At 32.1% G+C, this 20,181-nt stretch overlaps 2 protein-coding genes across 2 annotated transcripts; both read right to left on the bottom strand.

Annotated features, from left to right (window-relative positions):
- Window positions 1-19: 19 nt before the first annotated feature.
- On the bottom strand, window positions 20-4,716 carry LOC140833450 (uncharacterized). The gene is made up of 3 exons (XM_073197783.1): window positions 3,746-4,716; window positions 457-999; window positions 20-173 (listed from the first exon to the last, which is right to left on the bottom strand). The coding sequence occupies exons 1-3, from the start codon at window positions 4,559-4,561 to the stop codon at window positions 78-80; spliced, it is 1,455 nt and encodes a 484-aa protein (XP_073053884.1). The 5' UTR covers window positions 4,562-4,716; the 3' UTR covers window positions 20-77.
- A 5,342-nt stretch (window positions 4,717-10,058) lies between these two features.
- LOC140834141 (ABC transporter G family member 12-like) lies at window positions 10,059-19,642 on the bottom strand. The gene is made up of 9 exons (XM_073198811.1): window positions 19,233-19,642; window positions 13,658-13,740; window positions 12,252-12,713; window positions 12,034-12,156; window positions 11,685-11,804; window positions 11,149-11,433; window positions 10,774-11,046; window positions 10,571-10,678; window positions 10,059-10,488 (listed from the first exon to the last, which is right to left on the bottom strand). The coding sequence occupies exons 1-9, from the start codon at window positions 19,480-19,482 to the stop codon at window positions 10,126-10,128; spliced, it is 2,067 nt and encodes a 688-aa protein (XP_073054912.1). The 5' UTR covers window positions 19,483-19,642; the 3' UTR covers window positions 10,059-10,125.
- Window positions 19,643-20,181: the final 539 nt, after the last annotated feature.

Genomic DNA, 20,181 nt, shown 5'->3' with positions numbered 1-20,181 from the left:
CACACACACACACACACACACACACACATATATATATATATATATATATATATATATATATATATATATATAAAATATCAAGCAATAATCTCGTCTATGTTGCACTCCCGATAGTTGATCTCTGCCTTGGACTCATCCACTTGAACAACGTCGCAACATTCACATCGATCCGTCTAAGTGAAAATCGGAAGAGGAAAAAATAGTTAAACTATAAAATCGACGAAAGAATCGAAAATTTTATTGTTTAAATATTTGTTATTTTGGTAAATTTTTAACACTGACTATATGTTTGGTAAAGCGACAACTTCGATATTGTTATGCAAAAATAATAATTCAAAAATACAAAGGATTTTCAAGCAATTAAAAAATTTTGATTCAAAGTAATGGAATTTTTATACGAAGGAGATAGAATTAACGAATGGACTATGTAATGAACTGAAATATCGACATATATACCTGGAGACGCTTCTTCGCTGGGGAGAAGACTTTGATTTCTGTGATCGATTCCGCAGAATGGTTACCCCCAACGGGACAAACACCGAAACCTCGAGGTCGAGCTCGAACATATCTCGTGACAAACTTATCGCCTACATCACTTTCTTGTACCGAATCAAAAAAGAAGACATGGGGAGCTTCGCAGGGGTTTTCCGACGGCAGCCGCGTATCGAACATGTAAAATGGCCGCTCGGGTCCGTTGGCCCACGGCGAGAAAGTCTCTATGGGAGTCTGCAGGTAGCTCCGAGGAAGTATATTTTCGTATATATCAGCAGAATAGCCCCACGAGATCGAAAAAGACCACCGATTTTGACGGTGGTAGCAGATGGATTGCTGTAAGAGGCGAGACTGGTCAGCGTCGGCCGCCTTCATGAGGTGGCGCGTGGACTCGAAACGGTCCTTGCCAGGGAAAATGGGGTCCATTGCATCGAAGTGGTGGAATGTCATGAGAGGGACTTTGGGGTGCGCTGAGAGGAAGCCGGAGAAATCCCCATGCAAATCCACCTGAAAATTAATGACTAAAATAATTTGAATGAAAAAAAAAAAAAAAAAATTATAGCAAAAATATTTTCCGGTAAGTTAACTTCGATTTTTAATTTTTGTCCACTAAATTTTCGAAATTTTCTTTTGGTATTCTTAACTTATAATTTTCCTATATTTATCTAGTTGATACCAAAAAATATTAATGTATTGTTGACTTGTCTTTGTCAGATAGCATGTCATCAATTTGACTAAAATAATCGAAAATTAAAAATTAACGTTTTAAAAGTAAATTTTGACAACTTAATGAATCAACATCCAAAAATGGACAAGTTAATTGATCAGGCAAAAAATTATGTGAGACGGTCTCACGGGTATTATTTGTGAGACGGATCTCTTATTTGGGTCACCCATAAAAAAATATTACTTTTTATGCTAAGATTATTACTTTTTATTGTGAATATGGGTATTGTTGACCCGTCTCACATATTATGATCTGTGAGACGGTCTCACATGAGAGTCACTCAATTGACAAAAACAATCAATCATTTTCCCAAAATTTTACAAAAATGTACAATTAATTTTGAAAATCTAGTACATCATACGTTTTAAGTTCAAATGATATGAATTCATATTATGTTTTCACTTGTAAAACAAACTTCAAATTTCGTTCATACAACTAAATCTTTTCAGATTAGATAAGCACACATATTATTTGCAATATCAAGATTTTTTTTTCATTCTACATTATCATGAATATTCTTAGGATTTTAAATGATTCAATCCAAATATCTTAAATTACAATATAAAATTCGTAATTAATTTTGCTAACAGGTATATGAGAAAAAAATTCACAAAATATGATTTTAATTAATTTTAAAAGTAAGATATGGTTCGAGTAATGTTGCATGTACTTAAATAATAAGAAAGATTTGTTCCACAAAAATAAAATAAAATAAAAAAAATACAGTTGTCAAATATATAATAATTTAACATAAATACCCCAATAAATATGTCTGTCTTAGAGAACAATTTTGTGAGATTAACCTCCGATCTGACTCGACTCATGAAAAATATTATTTTTTATATCTAACGTATTACTTTTCATTGCAAGTATGAATTGGGTTAATCTATCTCACAAAAGACCTAATCTATAAATTAATTGTTTGTGCATCTTTGAAAATTAATATAAAATTAAATAAGAAAGAAATATATATTCTTAAAAAAGAATGTCCCAAATACAAAAAATATAGACTTTTCATTAAATTTAAATGAGCACAAAATTTTAAAATTATATTTAATTATTTTTCACATTGGACAAATCGCAATTAATATTTAGTACTTGGTAGCTTTATAGATCGATATGAACAAAAATATTTGACGAGTAACATACATAACATCTTATAAAGTGTTCATAAAAAAAACAAAAATTATAGTACAAAAATACATACTTATTATTAATGTTTTCATAATCAAACATGTGATCGAACCGATCTACTTTATAAAAACAGTTTAACTGATGGGACGTCGGACCGGAAATATGTTATATTATATAAAATAATAATTTAATATATTAAAATATATATTTTAAATTCTAAAAAAATTAAAATTGATTAACCAGTTGTACTAATTTTTAACTGATTTAAAATTTCTTGACCTATTCGACCGGTTCTGATTGGTCTGACCGTAAAAAAAAGTTTTCAAACAAGGTCTGGACCTGACCCGTGATCAGTTTTAAAAACCATTAGCTTAATATCATGAAAATAAAAATCATGAAACATTGATATAGAAATTGGAAAAATAAACTTTGTGCACCTAGAAAAAAAATTATTTTAATACTCACTATATTAATTTGAAATGGATTGTAAGAATCCTTTAATTAATGACATTTAAAGCATTTAAAAGAAAAGGAGCTGACTTTGGAATCAGATATGCCTAACTATGAAAAAATATATAAAGGAAAATTCAATTTCGACTCAGAGACTTTGATTTTAGAAACCTGTAATAAGACACACACAAATATATATATATATATATATATATATATATATATATATATATATATATATATATTTTAAGGAAAATTCAATTTCGACTCAGAGAATTTGATTTTAGAAACCTGTAATAAGACGCACACAAATATATATATATATATATATATATATATATATATATATATATATATATATATTTTTTTTTTTTTTAAAAAAAACTTCAACCAGTGGACTCCAGAATAAATTAATCTGTTCAAATATATATAATAGAACCCGGAAACCAAGACAAGTTGACCAATAGCCAATAGGATAAATTAATCAGTCGTGATATTAAGTAATGTTAATATAACTAAATAAAAATAAAAAAACAACATCTGATTTAGTAAGAGAATACATAAACAAAAACAAGAGGTTATTATTTTATTTTTTGAGAATAAAAAGAGGTTAATTAACTATTGATATTAATGTGTTACTATTAACTATATTTATAAAAATATATATTATTACCAAAACGAAGTTTTTAATCGTTATGATCGATTAACTTTTAAAATATGAAATAAATAGATTGTTTATCGTCGTAGATATGTATAACATGTGTGTGTTTTTATTAACCACACATAAAAGTATTTTCGTTAATAGTTAGCATCGTAAGTTCAAAAATACATATAAAAAAAAATCTTTTCGATATAAATTATAAATACTTATATTTTAGATTTTGAGGGATTCTACTAAGTCTATTTAATCGAAAAATGTGATGTAATTAAATTTTTACCGACCTGATGAATCCCTTTGTGTGGAGTGAGATTGACTCCAACATCCGCAATGCACGCCATTGTGATCAAATCTGCAGAGCTCAACTGCGCATACCTAAGCAGACAACTGTCCATATCCTTCGCCAGAGCCCTCGCCAAAGGGTAACTCAGCACGATCCCGCCACCGCCAAAAGCTTGCTTGAACGAGAACCAGAAATTCGAGATCACACTCTCAGAATGCCAGCCCAAGTAAAAATACTTTGTGTGATCGTATTCGGCAAGAACGTCGACTATGTTATCGACGAAGAAGATAGAATCGTCGTCTCCCATCACGATCCATCGCACGTTTTCATGTTCTTCCCTGAAGAGTTCGAGTATCCCGTGTACCATTCTTGGCATGAGCTCGAACCGGGGTTTGGTTTCTTGAAACAGTTTCGACAAGTCATCCACGATTCTATATGGCGGGGCGGTAGCCGGCCATGGGAGGAAATCCGGCGGGGGAGGTTGGTCTAGGTAAACGTAGCCACGGGTCTTGTTCGGCCTCCACCATGCTTCGAGATATGCCCTTCGGTGTGGCCACATTTTTATTGACCCCAGAAGCCCGAAGGCCACGTGGTTCAGATTTGTCGGCTCGGAATGGAGGATCTGTGACGATGTCGAAGAAGAAGATGACGAAGGCGCAGAAGGAGGAGACCATTTCAAGATCAAATCAAGGTTTTGTGAGGGGTAAAAGGAGGTCAAGATTATATACATAACAAGGCCTGAGATTATTAGGGTTTGGCAGAAATTTCTTGAGAAGATGAAATTGTCGATTTTAGCAGATAAGGATGGAGTTGTCATCTCCGAATTAAGGATTAAAAAATGGGGAGATTTTCCAGTGATTTTGAGGCTATGGATATGGAAGTTTGCAAGATATATAGGTGTGAAAGTTTTTCAAAGGAGAAATTTGATTACCGAAATCTTTATTTAAGTCTTAGGTTAGTGAGCAATACATGGATGTGTTGGCAGTCATAAAATTTATTGTTCCAATGGTAATTGCTCCCTTACTTTCTGTATAAAAGCCATTTTATAGTTGGGGGAACATATGACATTAATTAGTTATGTTCGGAGAAAAATATGAAATATGACTAAAATTTTAAAAAAATAAAAATTAGTGGATTAAAACAAAAAATATTTGATTGATAACACAACTAAAATTGAATGAATCGTGTAAGTTATACGACTAAAATTATAATTTTCCTAACTGAAATTATTCAGGCATCAACAAGCTCGTCCACTAACATCCTCGATCGTGAAATTTTTCGTTATACAATTGATCCCTATCTTATCAATCCATCTTTATTACACTTTCAGACCCTCCGAAGTGTTGATTACGATCGAAGAAAAAAATGTGCAACGAGAAAATAATAAAGGAGATTAGAATTTTTATATCGTTTGTCGTGTTTTTATGGATATATCTATCTATCAATAATTTTTCACATATCTATCAGATAAAATTCAACTCAAAATGCACATATATCATTCAGATATCAAATTCTTTTTGTGTGAAAATTTGGAAATATTTCTATTTTTGGGAAATATTTTTTATAATTAGATCTCGAACTCGATATCTTCTACAAATTTGGAATTTGATCTTATATGGGTTACAAGTCATTGGCCTCTAGATGTTCGATTTTTTCAGATTTTTGGCCCGAATACATAGACTTGAACGAAAAAATGTTTGAATTTCTGTATTCACAAACATCTTAAACTTCCTATTGCAATTTCTTTCATAATATAGTATTGCCTCTATTTTTTTTATAAAAAAATATCATTTAATATAAACTTCCTTTAAAATTAAAAACTTTTATCTGTATTTTTTTTCCCACTAATTAAAGATATAAACTACAGCATATATGATGAGCAATTTTGTAGGACTAATATTTTTTAAGGTGAAATGATATATGTATAATAAAGGCTAGGTTACACATTAATTTTAAATTACAAAAATACCTCAAATCAGCTTACCTGAAGTCACCCCACCCTTTCTATTGATAATATTTTAAAAATAAAATTTTTATATGTATAATGAAAGTTATATAATAAATGGTTATGAACTAATTTAAATTAGAAAACTACCATCAAATGCTCTTGGAAATTGGAAGGAGCCAAGAAAAATTAAATGATTCCTACTAAAATGTTAGTTGCCAAAAAATTGGGGAATCATATTAATGAGTCCTACACAAAAGCTAACTACGAAAAATTTATGAAATTAATATAATAATTTTAAATTTTAAAAGTATTTTTAGGTCGATGTTATCTTGTATATACAAAATATATCCATAATATATTAGAAAAATAGGATCCTTATACTATCCACTTTTAGTCTCATGGTAGTTTCTTTTAGTTAACTAGTAAATATGACGTGTGTTGCACGTAAAAAAAAATATTTTTATGTCAACGTAGTTAATTCTATGTTTTTTATGTCATCTATTGTTTTAGATTGACACTCTTCCAATGTACGTTACGTTTTCATATCTCGATGATCAAAAGAGATTTTCTCATTCGTTATACTAATTTTAACAAAAAAATAATTGAACATAATGACAATAAAAAATGTCATAATTTTAGTTATTGCATTTATGATAACTTCCGGCTAAAAAAATATTACAAGAAGTTGTAAAAGATGTCCGAGTTAGTGGAATAGGTGAGGGCTTGTTTTCTCCACACTACAAGAAAAATGATTTTCCGCAGCACGTTATCAATATCGTGCATTAAAAACACGCTGCGAATAGTGCTTTTAACGACGTGCAACAATATGTGCGCTGTTAATATTGTTGCACTTGACAGAAATAACGGCATGCATCAAAAGCACACTGCGGAAAGTAATATCTGTAGCGTGCATTTATGTGTGTTGTAAATATTATATACTTTCCGCAGCGTGTTTTTAATGCGCGCCGTTAATAACATATACATTAACGGCGTGCATTAAAAGAATGCTGCGGAAAGTAATATTATGTACTATTCGCAGCGTGCCATAATGTGCGCCGTTAATACCCTATGCATTGATAGCACGCCGTGGAAAATGTTGCGAAATTTTAAATTAGCAACGGTTTTATAGAAACCGTCGCTAATTTAAATATTGCGACGGTTTCCCATAACTGTCGCTATTTAAACCGTCGCCATTTTAAATCGGCGACTGTATAATAAAACACTGTCGCTTTTAGCAACAGTTTTTATTAAACCGTCGCTAATTGCCGTAAATCAGCGACAACTATATCTAAACCGTCGCTAATAGCAACGGTTTGTTGGAAACCGTCGGTAATAGTCGCAAATTATCTATAAATATCCGATTTCGGATTTCCTTTACACTTTCCTACACACTATATTATAACTCTTAAACTTTTTCTTTTTTATACGATTTTAATTTCTATTTAGGTAATTTTTTTGTTTCAATTTTTGGTTAATTTTTTAAGTGTTTTAATTAAGATCATGTGTTTATTTATCTTAAGTGTATTGTATTTTTTAAAAAAATTTACTAAATTATAAGTAATTTTTTTTATTTTTACGCAGATTTTAGCGACGGTTTATAAAACTGTCGCTAAATTTAAATATCGTCGTTACAGTTGAAAACCGTCGCTAAATTTAAACACCGTCGCTAATACTTAGCGACGGTTTGTCACAAACCGTCGCTAATATTTAGATGTTTTTTTTACCATTAACGGCGTACATTGCACGTTGCAGATAGTGTATTACCGGCGTCCATATGCACGCTACCAATAGTTTAACTATCAACAGCATACTCTGCACGCCGTTATTAGACTAAACCGCAGCGTAAATCGCACGTCGCCAATAGTGTCAAACTTAAGACGGCTTTCAACTTTACAGCGTGCGTCGCGGCGTGCAATATGTTCCGTGGAGTGCCAACAAACATATGCCTTATGGTTTATTTGGCTAGCTAGCATGGTTAGCAGGTATTGAATTAGTCCGGGAGCAGCCCTGGAGCAATCAAAGCGGTGCCGCAGCATAGGGCCTCCGCCGGAGTTAACAAATTTTCATCAACTATTTCTCAAATAATTAATAGACTTGAGTTGTTAATATCACACAAAAACTAAAACAAAAGTTATAATTAAGCTTCCCAAATCTATTGTTTAAAAAGTGATAGGTGGGGGCAGCCACTCACCACCTAACGACTAAGAACTTAGGCAGTGTCTAAACGGTTTTTTTTTTTTTTTTTTTACATAAATATCTATTTCTTTGTATCACATGTTAGTTTCATACTTTCAATATTTTATACCGATTTTCATCCTAAAAAATAAAATTTTATTAATATTAATACTTGTTATACATATTTGAGTACTCAAAAATCATATATTAGTATAAAATTTGAAACAGATGGTACTTATATATAATATATTAATATCATATTATTTATTTTTTGTACTGATTTTCATCAAATAAAATACATGCGTACTCAGAGAATGCAAATGCTTTTTTTGTGGATCAAATAGTGCAAACATATAGTTTTTCTACTAGTGATTGAATGCACATTTAAGTTAGGTCGTGTGGATTTAAAGCAAATTTACTTAATTATCTTTATAACATTGATTTTATTATTTTTATATAATTATAAAAGGCTCGGATTTTTTTCGCACTAGACCCTAAAGAGCCTAAGACTGGCTCGGCCCTGCGTTAGCCCAACAATTTACTAAATGCTCACCAAATGATAGCGGTTGCAGTTATCACATCGTAAAAAAATAAGATTAAAATAAGTTGCACCATCTAGGTTCTTTTATGATTAAACAGTATTTGTTACTCCTCTCTCTTTTTATACTATGATTTGTTGTGTTGATTTTCCAAACTATAGAAATAATTTACTCTAAAAAATTTCTAATGATAACATTCAATATAAATTAAAAGTGTGCACATATGATAATGGTCCTCTAGAACAGCAGTAATTTAATAATATTTTTTTTCTAACCATCTTGATTCAGACTTGACTACCAAGATATATAAAATGAAATGAGGCATATATCGGAACAATTGTGATTTTACTAAACTCGTATTAGTTGTTTCTTGATTTATTGTTTTTGGAATAAATGGTAAACTCACATGGAGTTACCTCCAAGTGCAACAATCTTCTCGCCAAATGATTTTCGAATTTCAGTTAATTTTTGCAAGCTTATACCATTGTCTTCAATTGATAAGTGTTTTGTCATAGTTGTTTCATCTCGTATAATCAATTATGTTTTATGCAACTTAACAAGTGCGCTTTGTTTTAAAATTGTACAATAACTTGTTGGATAAATGAATAAGAAGAGTTGTGAAAAGAAAGGGAGTGAGAGTTGTCCCATATGGAGAAAATAGTCAAATGATGTTTTTCTTATAAACTCCGAGTTTAAATAGGGTTTGGGCCCCAAGGGGTACTAAAAATTTTTAGAAGGAGAAGACACTAATAAGTTGTGTCTTGGTGAAACACGTACGTGCTTGGCCTGGGTCGGTTTGGTTCTGTCTTTGACAAGTATTAATCTTTTTAGACCAAATTTAGTTGGAAAATATTGTCAGAAAGAAGCACGTGCACATACGGCCATGATGCATTGGACAATGCAAGGCGCGCGCAGCTCGCAATGCGCGTCCCTTGGCTTCAAAACATCGGTTATTGGCTGATTTTGCACCAACCATTGTATCCCTTGACTAGAATTGTGTCTCTTCGAAGCAAGCATCCGGTCTGGAGAAACATGTCTCCTCAACGCAACCAATGATCATCTATAAATAATCCCTCCAACCATTGTCCAAAGTTGCTGATTTTTTCGCTGCACTTCTTCTTCACATATTGCTGCATCTTCTGATTTTCGAAATACTTGAAAGTTCTAGCATAAGTTTGTTTGCTGTGTTCGAGATTTGTAGTGCTGCAAACCCTCGACTTGAAGTCGTTGTATCTTGGGGACGATTTCCTGCAACGTATAGCACTTTATACGGGCAATTTCGTCTTGCGGAGAAAGGATCTTCCTTACCTCGACTTGATCTTATTGTTGCTGCAGTTTGTTCGTGATTCAACTTGCTGCGCTTTGCTCGTGTTTCAAGACATCCAACATATCCAGGTAATATCTATCCAACATAACTATCTTAATGCAAAAAATCTTCTAAATGTAAATGTAGTAATTAAGAACGAATTCTGATCAGCAAAAAACTCAGTCCGTTGTATGTTCTCTCTCTTGTGTTACTCTCAACCCGAATAAAAGAAGAGGGTGGAGGAAGATTGAAAGTATCAGCAAAACTATTATCGCTTTCATGTATTTGCGTACCTCTGGTTCATACGACAGACAGCTCTTTCTTGGTTTATATTATAAAGTCAAAATTGCCAGTGTATAATAATGAAATTCAATATGAAATATCATGTTTCAAGATTCTGTATGTATATGATATCAATTTAATGAAGAGTCGAGACCCTCTTGAGAAGACAGTGAATGGAAAGACTGGTGACGTTTAGAAGAAAATGAGGCTGGCTTTCTAAATGATGGCCTCTTCTTGAGTTGGTTCAGGGTTCTCTGTACATAAAATGTTTGAAATATTGGTCCAGCTCTCTCCTTGAACTTGAGGATGGAAAAGAAGAGAAATCTGTAAGCCAGCAGCATGCCGAAAACCACTGCTAGATCCCACCACTTTGAGTACTTTAACGAAACGCCAAGCACGGATGTGAGGAAGTCTTCTCCTTTCAGTTTTGGTAAGCCAGGGCTGGGGTCACGAGGTTCGAATTCCAGTCCGATCATTTCGTTTTTGTATGCACCCTTTGTATGTATTTCCCAGTTAAGAAAAGACACATTATTACTTCTTTGTAGGAGTTCAAGATTATGAGTATTGAACTTTTACCTGCAGGCTCCATGCCATGTAGTTTATGTATGAAATCGGGTATCTCCAAAATGGTTTTGGAAGGTCGTAAATGAATCGGAAAAAACCAGCTGTAGCCATCATAATCCCCTGCAGTAACATACAACATAATCATGAAGGTTATGTGTGACCTTCTGCAGGTCTACATCTCTTTTAAAGTGTTTATGGGCAGGTAAATGACTTACTAGAAAACCAGCCCCGATCATGACTCCCATCAGGAAATTAGGAACGACGGCAGCCACGACCATCATGCAGCTCTCGACCACTGCCATGGCTAAAAGTAGGTCGAGTGCAGCGTACATGAAATGTGAGATGCCGGGATGGTACTTCACCATCAGATATGTGATGGATACTGAGCTAAAAGACAATGTTACTAAGAAAGGGAATGACGAGATGAAGTTTGAAAGAATAAATACTCCAACTCCATAGTGTCCATTCTGCCTTTCTTTGTAAAATACCTGTTCCATTTAATAACAGAAATTATACATCAAAATCTTGATTTTATACTTGTTCTAATGTAATCTTTATTACTTATATTTCAAACTGGGATTTTGATTTACCTTCATTTCTTCAATGAATGATGGGAGGCCTCCAATGGTCATGAATGTCATGAAACCTGATACAAATCCACCACAAGATCCCCGTGCTAAGAGTGAATTGTAGCCGTTCCCCAGGTTGTGGAAGACTGAACCAACACAAATCGATACTACAATATACACTATGATTCTTAGCCAATAGTATCCAAAATCCCTGGACATGTTTGTGAAAGATCGCTTTGTTAGCGTTGAAAGTTGCTTCCACCAGCTTGCTTTGCTCTCACTAGTTTTCCACAAGAAATGTCTTTCCTGCATGAACCAAAAACTCAGGATCAGAGGGAAAAAAACATGTTTCTTACAAGAGCATGTACATACTAGACTTTGCAGAGACGTTACCGGCGTAATGCATGCTTCTTTCTTTCTTATTAGAAAAAAAAAACTCTCATAAATCAACTCACAATAGTTCCAAATCTTTACATGGATCTGTTGTTCCTATCGAGCTAATCATAACCAGATAATCAATACTCACTCTCTGCAAGAAATATGGACAAAATTCTCACAGTGATTGGGATCTCTCGAATTGTGGCTCGTGTTCTTGATGCGATTGTCGATCTTTGATAGTTGTGAAGGAGCTTTGCTCTGATCTCTGCTGACATTAAACAAGGAACTTTCTTTGTGTCCTGTTAAGGGAAAAAAAAAACCTTAAATAATGTCAGTTTCTGTGTTTTTTTTTCATATTGCATCACAAAAAAAAAGGAAAAATATGATCCGCCTATCAACAGTAATTCAGCTTAGACTCTACCGATACATCACTAAAAAGTTTCCTCAAAGGAGAGTCCTCTGATTTCTTATGAGCCTGGATCATACTTACTATTAGGACAGTGAAACATTCATATATAATTTACTCACACTTTCTTCTCCAGATTTCTTTGTAATGTTGTTTATACAATCAAAGTCCGAATTAATGCATTGAAGAAAATGATCCGACGGGTTCCTTTTACTGGGACAAGGGAATCCAGCATCAGCAAAGAACTGTAAAATGATATTCAAGAATCCCATATCAGGAACAATTGAAAATTCAAGTAAAATAACACACAAATTTTACTTCATCCTTTATTCATATATACCTTTACCGCCATTTTAGCTTCTCCAAAGTAAACCGTTTCTCCGTTTGACAGCAGTAAAAGATCATCAAAAAGTGCAAAAACTTCACTGCTAGGCTGATGAATCGACGACAAAACCGTTCTGTCATTGCAGGCAGTGTTCTTAAGCGCCTGAATCACAAAGAAAGCCGATGCACTGTCCAGGCCACTTGTTGGTTCATCAAGAACCAAGAGACGTGGTTGTGTTACGAGCTCTAAGGCGATGCTTAACCTCTTCTTCTCCCCACCGCTTATTCCTCGCGAAAACCAGTTTCCAATGGTATGATCAGCACAATCTTGAAGTCCCGTTTCTGTGATTGTGTTTTCTATAGTCTCATTGATCTCTTGTTTTGTTGTGTTTCTTGGCAGCCTTAACAAAGCTGAGTATGTGATGGTTTCTCGAACTGTAAGTGTCCCCAAGAATGTATCTTCTTGAGTTACATAAGCCTGACAGATAACACATCAGAGTACTTGTGATGATGAATATTTTAAGAAACTATATAAATATTCATAGTTTTTTTAAGAAAAATAAAAATTAAATTTCACTGTTTTGGGATTTGATCAAATATTACTATGTCAAGCACTGGTTTTCTTGCATAATCATGGCATTTCGAACTCATAAAATACGAGAGGTTCACTGTTCACATGATTGAATGAAAAAACTCGAGAAATCCGAAGACGGCCACCAAGGTCAAGAGATGGAAACACATGTTTTGCTCTCAAGTGATGTAAAGAGTCCTACCAATTTTTCTTTTTGAAACGGTCTAAAATATTTATATTTGTGAGGTAGATCGACCTAATCCATATATGAAATCAAAAATAATTTTTTTGGCATACTAAGTAATACATTTTCATGAGTCGGATCAGATAGATGATTCATCTTAAAAATTGACCCGAGAGACGATCTTATAAGAGTTTTTGCGTTTTTTATCAAAAGAACTCATTCCAATAATTTTCATATTAAATTTTTAAAAAAAAAAAACAAAATGAGTGGATAAATTTATTATGTTAATAAAAATGGCCTTTATCAAATTTTATTTTTTTATTTTTTAAAAAATAAAAATTGAAAAAGAAAAGTCCAATAAAAAAAGAGCTATTTATAAATTTATTCAGTTTATATATATTACAATAACAAAGTGTGAAAGTTTATAGTACTTTATTAATATTTAAAATAATATTTGTTTGAATATCAATACTATCGAACCAAAATTGTGTCTCGTATCCTCGGGCAGTACTGATATCAATTAGCACGTGATATTAAAAAAGTATGCTATTAAACAATTTTGTGTAAAAACAATATATAAAGATTATATTAAAATTAAAAATATTAAAATTTTAATAGTATATTTTAGTAAATTAATTATAATAAGTTTGAGTTTGTATATACTTACAAGAATACCGTAATCATGAGTTCTCCTTTTGCTTCCATTAATATAAACATTTCCCGTCGTCACCAAATTCGCCGATAGTCTGCCTGCGAGCCAAACATTTTATATTATTACAATGCAAACGAAAATTAAGAAATCCTAGTTGTCTCCATAAATATAAGGCAAAAACTTGTGTGATAAGATCTCACGGGTCGTATTTGTGAGACAGATATCTTATTTGGGTCATCCATGAAAAATATTATTTTTTATTGTGAAAATGTTAAGGTTGACCCGTAGTAACATCCGTGAAATGAGACCGTCTCTAAATATAAATCATATATTAAAAAAATGTTAATTATATTTAGCAAAGATTTAAATATCATGTAAAAATCAATAACGAAGTCAAGCATTATAGACGTGAAAAATTTAATTCTTAAAATAAAATTTTTTATTATCACGAACTGATTAGTAAATAAAAATGGAAATTGTATTTTGCATTGAAGTACATTTGAAACAATCAACCATGGATTCGATCTATTTTTTCTCTTTAACCAGATTGTTATGTTTTATTCTCTTCTGGTAATTAGGTAGGGTTTTGCAATATTTTTTTTAAAAAAAAACTGATTATGATTCCTTTATAAATTTGCAAGAAAATTTTCATAATCGTTTTTTTCAAACATTTGCAAACAACAAATTAATCTGCTTAAACTCGTATTTTAGAAGTTTTAAATGTTGGATGGTTTTCTTCATGTAAAGATGGCCAAAACCCAATAAATCTAGCTCATACGAAGAATAAAAAAGTGCATGTGTCTTACCCTAGTTAAAAACATGAGCCGTCAAAAATAATACACAAAATATAGAGAGAAAGAGAGAATTTTCGATTTGCACATATCCCTGCAAATCAATCAACAAGCATTTTCGACTTATTAAACCGTTGGGATCAAGCTGAAATTTGGTCAACTTGTTCATAAAGAAGTAACTAAATTGTGAACAGTGGATATCGAGTTTTATGGTCGTTAAGATCAGTTTCTGGAGGATGAATAGAGGTTGTTGGTTTCTCGCACATAATGCGGAAATATAACTATTGGATTTAGCTCAAGTTTGGACATAATATTTAGAAATTCGTGGGGTACGTTCAGGACCGTGTAGATTGGATTTGGAGCTCTGTATTGATGGGAATAGATTCTGGACAATAGGCTTTTTGGGTGAGATCTTTCTAATTGTCTTGTTGTTTCAAGGTTGTGATATCTTGATATATAGTTATTTGTGATTGTGTATTGGTTGACTTTGGTTGTGGACTGGTTGTAATCTCTTTATTAATATAGCGGAGATTATTTTGGTGACGATCAGGTTTCTACTATTACTGATGATTTTCTTATCATTCATGATTATGATTCTGTTAATTTTGTATATGATGAGACTAGCTAGTTTGGGTAGTGGACAATGGTACATCCATTCATGTTACATCACAAAGAGATTTCTTTATATCCTATACATCATTTGACTGTGTAAATGTTAGAATAGGTGATAATGGCTTATCTAAAGCTATTGGTGTGGGTGATGTATGTTTGGAGACTAATAATGGTACAATACTACTTTTGAAATATGTTAAACATGTACCATATCTTCGCTTGAATCTGATTTCTGTTCGAAAAATTGATGATGAGGGTTTCTGCAATATCTTCTTTAATAGTCATGAGTGGAAGCTTACTACGGTTGTGACTAGAGGAAAGAAGTGAAATTCATTGTATTTGGTGCAAGCAAAGCAGGCTGATCGATCCATAAATGCAGTGGAAGTTGAAAATAATGTCTAATTGTAGCATTGCAGGCTTAGTCACATTGATGAGAAGAGCTTTGTGATTTTGATCAAGAAAAATATGATTCCTGAAATAAAGAATGAGACTTCGAAAAAGTGCTCTCATTGTTTGGTCGAAAAACAAAACTGAGTTGCTTTAAAGATGTCTACTCCATCAAGAAAGCCAGGTGTACTTGATTTTATTCATTTTGATGTTTGTGGCTCTATGAAAACAAAAACTCTGGGTGATGCCTTTTATTTTTCAACTTTTATAGATGATCACTCGAGGAAGTTGTGGGTCTATGTGCCTTTTAAGTTTTGACATTCTAGACAGGGTTTGGTCCCAAAAAGATATTTTTTTATAAACGCTTGTGTGTTTTTGAATGCAAGGTTTTCTTCCATAGTCCCAAAGATGAAAGGTCCAAGCTTGACGCTAAGACGTGAGAGGTTGTATTTCTTGGCTACAGCTAGCCATGATGAGTATGGTGACATGTTTTATGATCCAGAGGAAAAGAAACTCATCAGATTTCGATATGTTGTATTTGTTGAAAATCATGAGAATCTAAAGGATATTGAGAGGCAGACAAAACATCAAGCAAGCTTAGTGATAATTTGATTGAGATTTGACACAGTACCTAAGAACCGAGTGCCGGTATAAGCTGAAGGTGTTAATTAGATTGACTCAACTGTTATTGATGTTCATGTAGAGGTTGAGGCAGATCTAGGATCAGAAATTCGGGTTCTAGTTAGAATATCTTCCAGAATTCGTATACCTTCGAACACCTATCCTGCCACTGAGTTTGTTTTATTGAATGATGGGGGAGAACCTAATTAAATAGCATGAAGAAGCAATGGAAGATGTGCACAAAAATGAAGGATTGATGCCATGCAAAATGAGATGAAATCCTAATATGAGCTTTGGAGAATAAATATTGGGTTCAAAGCTAGATTGGTTGGTAAGGGTTCGAGTCAAAAGAAATGTTTTGATTTTGAGGATATTTTCTCTCTGGTGGTTAAAATGTCCTCTATCTATGTTGTGCTTGGTTTATCGGCCAATTTTTACTTGGAGATTCAGCAGATGGATGTTAAAACTGCTTTGGGAGCTCAATATAGCTATAATTTTTGGGAGCTCAATGTAGCTATATATTTTTTATGTCGTGAGAACCCTCAGTCGCTACCTTTCCGTGGCATTGGACAAGTCTTGTGTGACAGAGTCGTCCACAAAAATATTGGCAGAGAAATCAAACTACTTATCACTGGTTAAACATGCATATAATCCATCAATTTGGATACCCTTGGGACCTCATTGTGACTATATTGCGCATACTATATGTAGCATATAACATAATTTATATACGGTATGAAATTTAAATGCTTTGCCAAAATCTTATATCATTAATTATGGCGATGAAACATCACTATACGTAGAGCACAGTTGCGACTATTATTCCAACTAGTGGGCTGTAGCATTTAATTTTGTTTATAAATACACATGACACGGACCGATCTATTTAATTTGAATTTATTCGGATTGTTTCGATGACCCAATTGAAATAATTAATTTTAAATGCTTTGCCAAAATTTTCAATTGTTTCGATGACCCAATTGAAATAATTAATTTTAAATCCGTTTGGTTTATTCGGATTTCAGAAAATTAATTCGTCTTAGAAAAAAAAAATTAAAGTTAATTTCTGTTTTATGAAATTATTGGTTTTCGATAATTTTGTTTGGTTGATATCTAAACATAATTAATCAGTACTAGCTTGGAGGTTGCTCATTCGCTTTTAATTAATTGATGAGATTTCTTATGGTATTTGCTCTGAAGTTTTGACGTACTCACCACTAAAATGACATTAATCTATTGAATGTATAATTTTGATATGATTTATCAATATAATAAGTGAGTATCACATCAGCGGTGGGTACGATGGCTAGATATGAAAAGTGACAATATATCAAAAAATGTTTCTCTATGTCTCATATGTATGTTTAAGTTTGTGTTTGTTTTCAAGCACATTTACAGAGTTATTAAAAAATTAAATTTTAGAAAAAAAATCTATTTTACCTTTATTTAATTAATGTTTTAATAGGATAAAAAATTGTTGGAAGTAGTTAATATGTTTAATGATAAAAGTAAATTGATAAAAATAAAAATAAATAATATATTTTAAAGGATGAAAATGAAAATGGGAGTTAGACATGAAATTAATGAAAATGAAATTAATAGATTTATTTATTTATTGATGGAATCGAATAAACAAAAGTTGGTATTATATTTATTGTCAATTTTCTCTATCTATTCTGACATAAGTTTAAATCGACCATGTGTGTATGAATTATGATGTCTACTATATATATAGGTTTGGATACCAAATAAGGAATTTGTTCGTGCATTAAATACACACCTAGAATTGTAAAAAATTAAAATAAAAAAATACTAAATATAAAAATTGGAGAGTGTGTGTGTGTGTGTATAATATATATATATATTATATATATATATATATATATAGGTAACCGAAAAAGAACGAATATAATTAAAATGGAGAGAGTATAAATTTTAAGCAAAAACTTGTGTGAGACGGTCTCACGGGTCGTATTTGTAATACATGTCTCTTATTTGAGTTACACATGAAAAAGTATTACTTTTTATGCTAAAAGTATTACTTTTTAGTGTAAATATAGGTAAAATTGACTCGTCTCACAGACTATGATTCGTGAGAGTCTCACATGAGAACTATTCTAAATTTTATATTGGTAGAATTTATGTTATGTTGGATACTGCAATTAATGTCTTCATCTTTATTTATATATTGTTTATTTATTATTTCATATTATAAAAGATAAGAGTGGTGTTTTAGTCTTTTGCTTTTTAACGAGATTCGAGATTTTGATAAATTTAACATTTTCTTGAAATGAGCGTTGTGAAAATCATTAATTGTCAATTTATTCGAAATAAAGTATAAATTTAAGATTTTATATTTTACATATATATAATTTTTTAGAATATTTTACATTTTCGAATATTTTAAACGTTGAAAAGGTACACGGAATGATGAGACGACTCCGTAAATAAGTACGTGATACTGAAAAATATTAATGTGTATAGTATCACAGTAACACTCGAAACAAATATCAAAAGACATGAAAAAAGGATTAAATAATCAAAATCTAATTTTTATTAGTTAGATGACAAAAACAAATAAGACAGATTAATGCTATGACAATCTTTGCAATTTTCCCATTTATATATGATGGAAAGTTGTGGATTGACTTTTATTGAGACCGACACGAATTACTTTTGAGATACTAACATAAATTCTATATTTTTATTAACAAACTATCTTAATATATATATATACATAACAAAACATATCTGCTAACCACATACATGAGACAAATTCATTCAAAAGCTTATTATTGGTGACATGAGTTGATTTGATCTATAATTATATAATAATTTTGATATAAAAAAATTTATATTTTTCATGTATTGATATGATCAGAAATCTGTCTCAGAAAATTAATCTATGAGATGAGATAATATCAGAGTTTTTTTGTTGGAAAAAGGTGAGATCTCAATAAAAATGCATGGAAACTTAGAAGAAACGATTATTTACGAACTCTAAATTTGATTTTTATTATCTAATTAGTCAATATTAAATCTTAACGAATCAACCTTTTTTCGGGAAAAAAATTAATCCTTTTTTGGTCGGAATCACCGAAATGGTGTAACACAATGTATGCAAGCACTAGGACTGTAGGACAAGAAAAAGCACGAGTAGAGGGGAAGATGCACCTAACCTGCTAAAGAATCAAGAAACGTAGACTTGCCGGAACCGGAAGGACCCATGACCGCCATGATCCTCCCCGAAACAGCATAACCCGTCAACCCATTCAGCAACTTCTTCGTCGGCCCGCTTCCGAAATTCGGGAGCATCACTGTTAAATCTTGCCATGCCAAACAGGTCTCTCCTCCTCCAACTCCGCCGCTTTCAAGATCTTGTCCGCCATTGAACGTGGGCGGAGGAGGCGGAGATATCTCTATGTCCATGTTATAATCTGGTTTAGTTTTATGGTTAAGAACCAGAAAAACGAATTCGATGCTATGCTGTTTATATAATGCAGTGGAACGAGAGACTTTCCAAAAATTAAACTGGGGAAAAATGCTGTTCTGCGGGCACACTTGAATGCTGCCATAAATTGCGCCGCAGTGTGGGGGTTGGGTGAACAGAGATTTTAATAACATGCAGCAATCTTTCATGTGGGTAAATAAATTACTAAAATTTGTTCAGTGAATGTTATTTGCTTCGATTTCTTTGTGCTTCGATTTTAATAATTTTGATACATAATATTCAAAATGTAATAATAACTATATAAATGCATTTTCAATTGTGTGAGTATCAAAATTTAAATAATCAAAAAGATAAATGATGTATATATTAAGGATATTATTGTTGCTTCACTAAAAATTAAGCCCGGAATAAATTTTCTCCCAACACTCAAATTTTAGCTTATATTAGCTTTAGAATTTTATTTTCAAACACTTCATACTTTTACTTCTTATCGATCTCACGCCCAGAGCCCGCGCGTGTAACTGCACAATGAGTCCATATAGCAACTAATTCGTATTTTTAATTGTTTTACGAAAATGATTAACTCAAATTGTTATAGAAGTTCATTGTAGCCTATTATAAACTCATTTTAAATATTTAATTTTTTATCACTACTTCGTATTCTTCCTCGTTTTTAC

The sequence above is a fragment of the Primulina eburnea genome, chromosome 6 (assembly GCF_022965805.1).
Source record: "Primulina eburnea isolate SZY01 chromosome 6, ASM2296580v1, whole genome shotgun sequence".
NCBI classification, from domain to species: Eukaryota; Viridiplantae; Streptophyta; class Magnoliopsida; order Lamiales; family Gesneriaceae; genus Primulina; species Primulina eburnea.
Note: the sequence above shows the minus strand (reverse complement) of the source record. Positions and strands in the feature narration are given on the sequence as shown.

Coding starts and splice junctions, on each gene's coding strand:
- LOC140833450 (XM_073197783.1), bottom strand. CDS start 4,561: ATGACAACTCCATCCTTATCTGCTAAAATCGACAATTTCATCTTCTCA. Junction 1,000..3,745: donor CACACAAAGGGATTCATCAG/GTCGGTAAAAAT, acceptor ATTAATTTTCAG/GTGGATTTGCATGGGGATTT. Junction 174..456: donor CAGCGAAGAAGCGTCTCCAG/GTATATATGTCG, acceptor ATTTTCACTTAG/ACGGATCGATGTGAATGTTG.
- LOC140834141 (XM_073198811.1), bottom strand. CDS start 19,482: ATGGACATAGAGATATCTCCGCCTCCTCCGCCCACGTTCAATGGCGGA. Junction 11,434..11,684: donor TTCGAGAGATCCCAATCACT/GTGAGAATTTTG, acceptor TGGTTCATGCAG/GAAAGACATTTCTTGTGGAA. Junction 10,679..10,773: donor TGATCGGGGCTGGTTTTCTA/GTAAGTCATTTA, acceptor ATGTTACTGCAG/GGGATTATGATGGCTACAGC.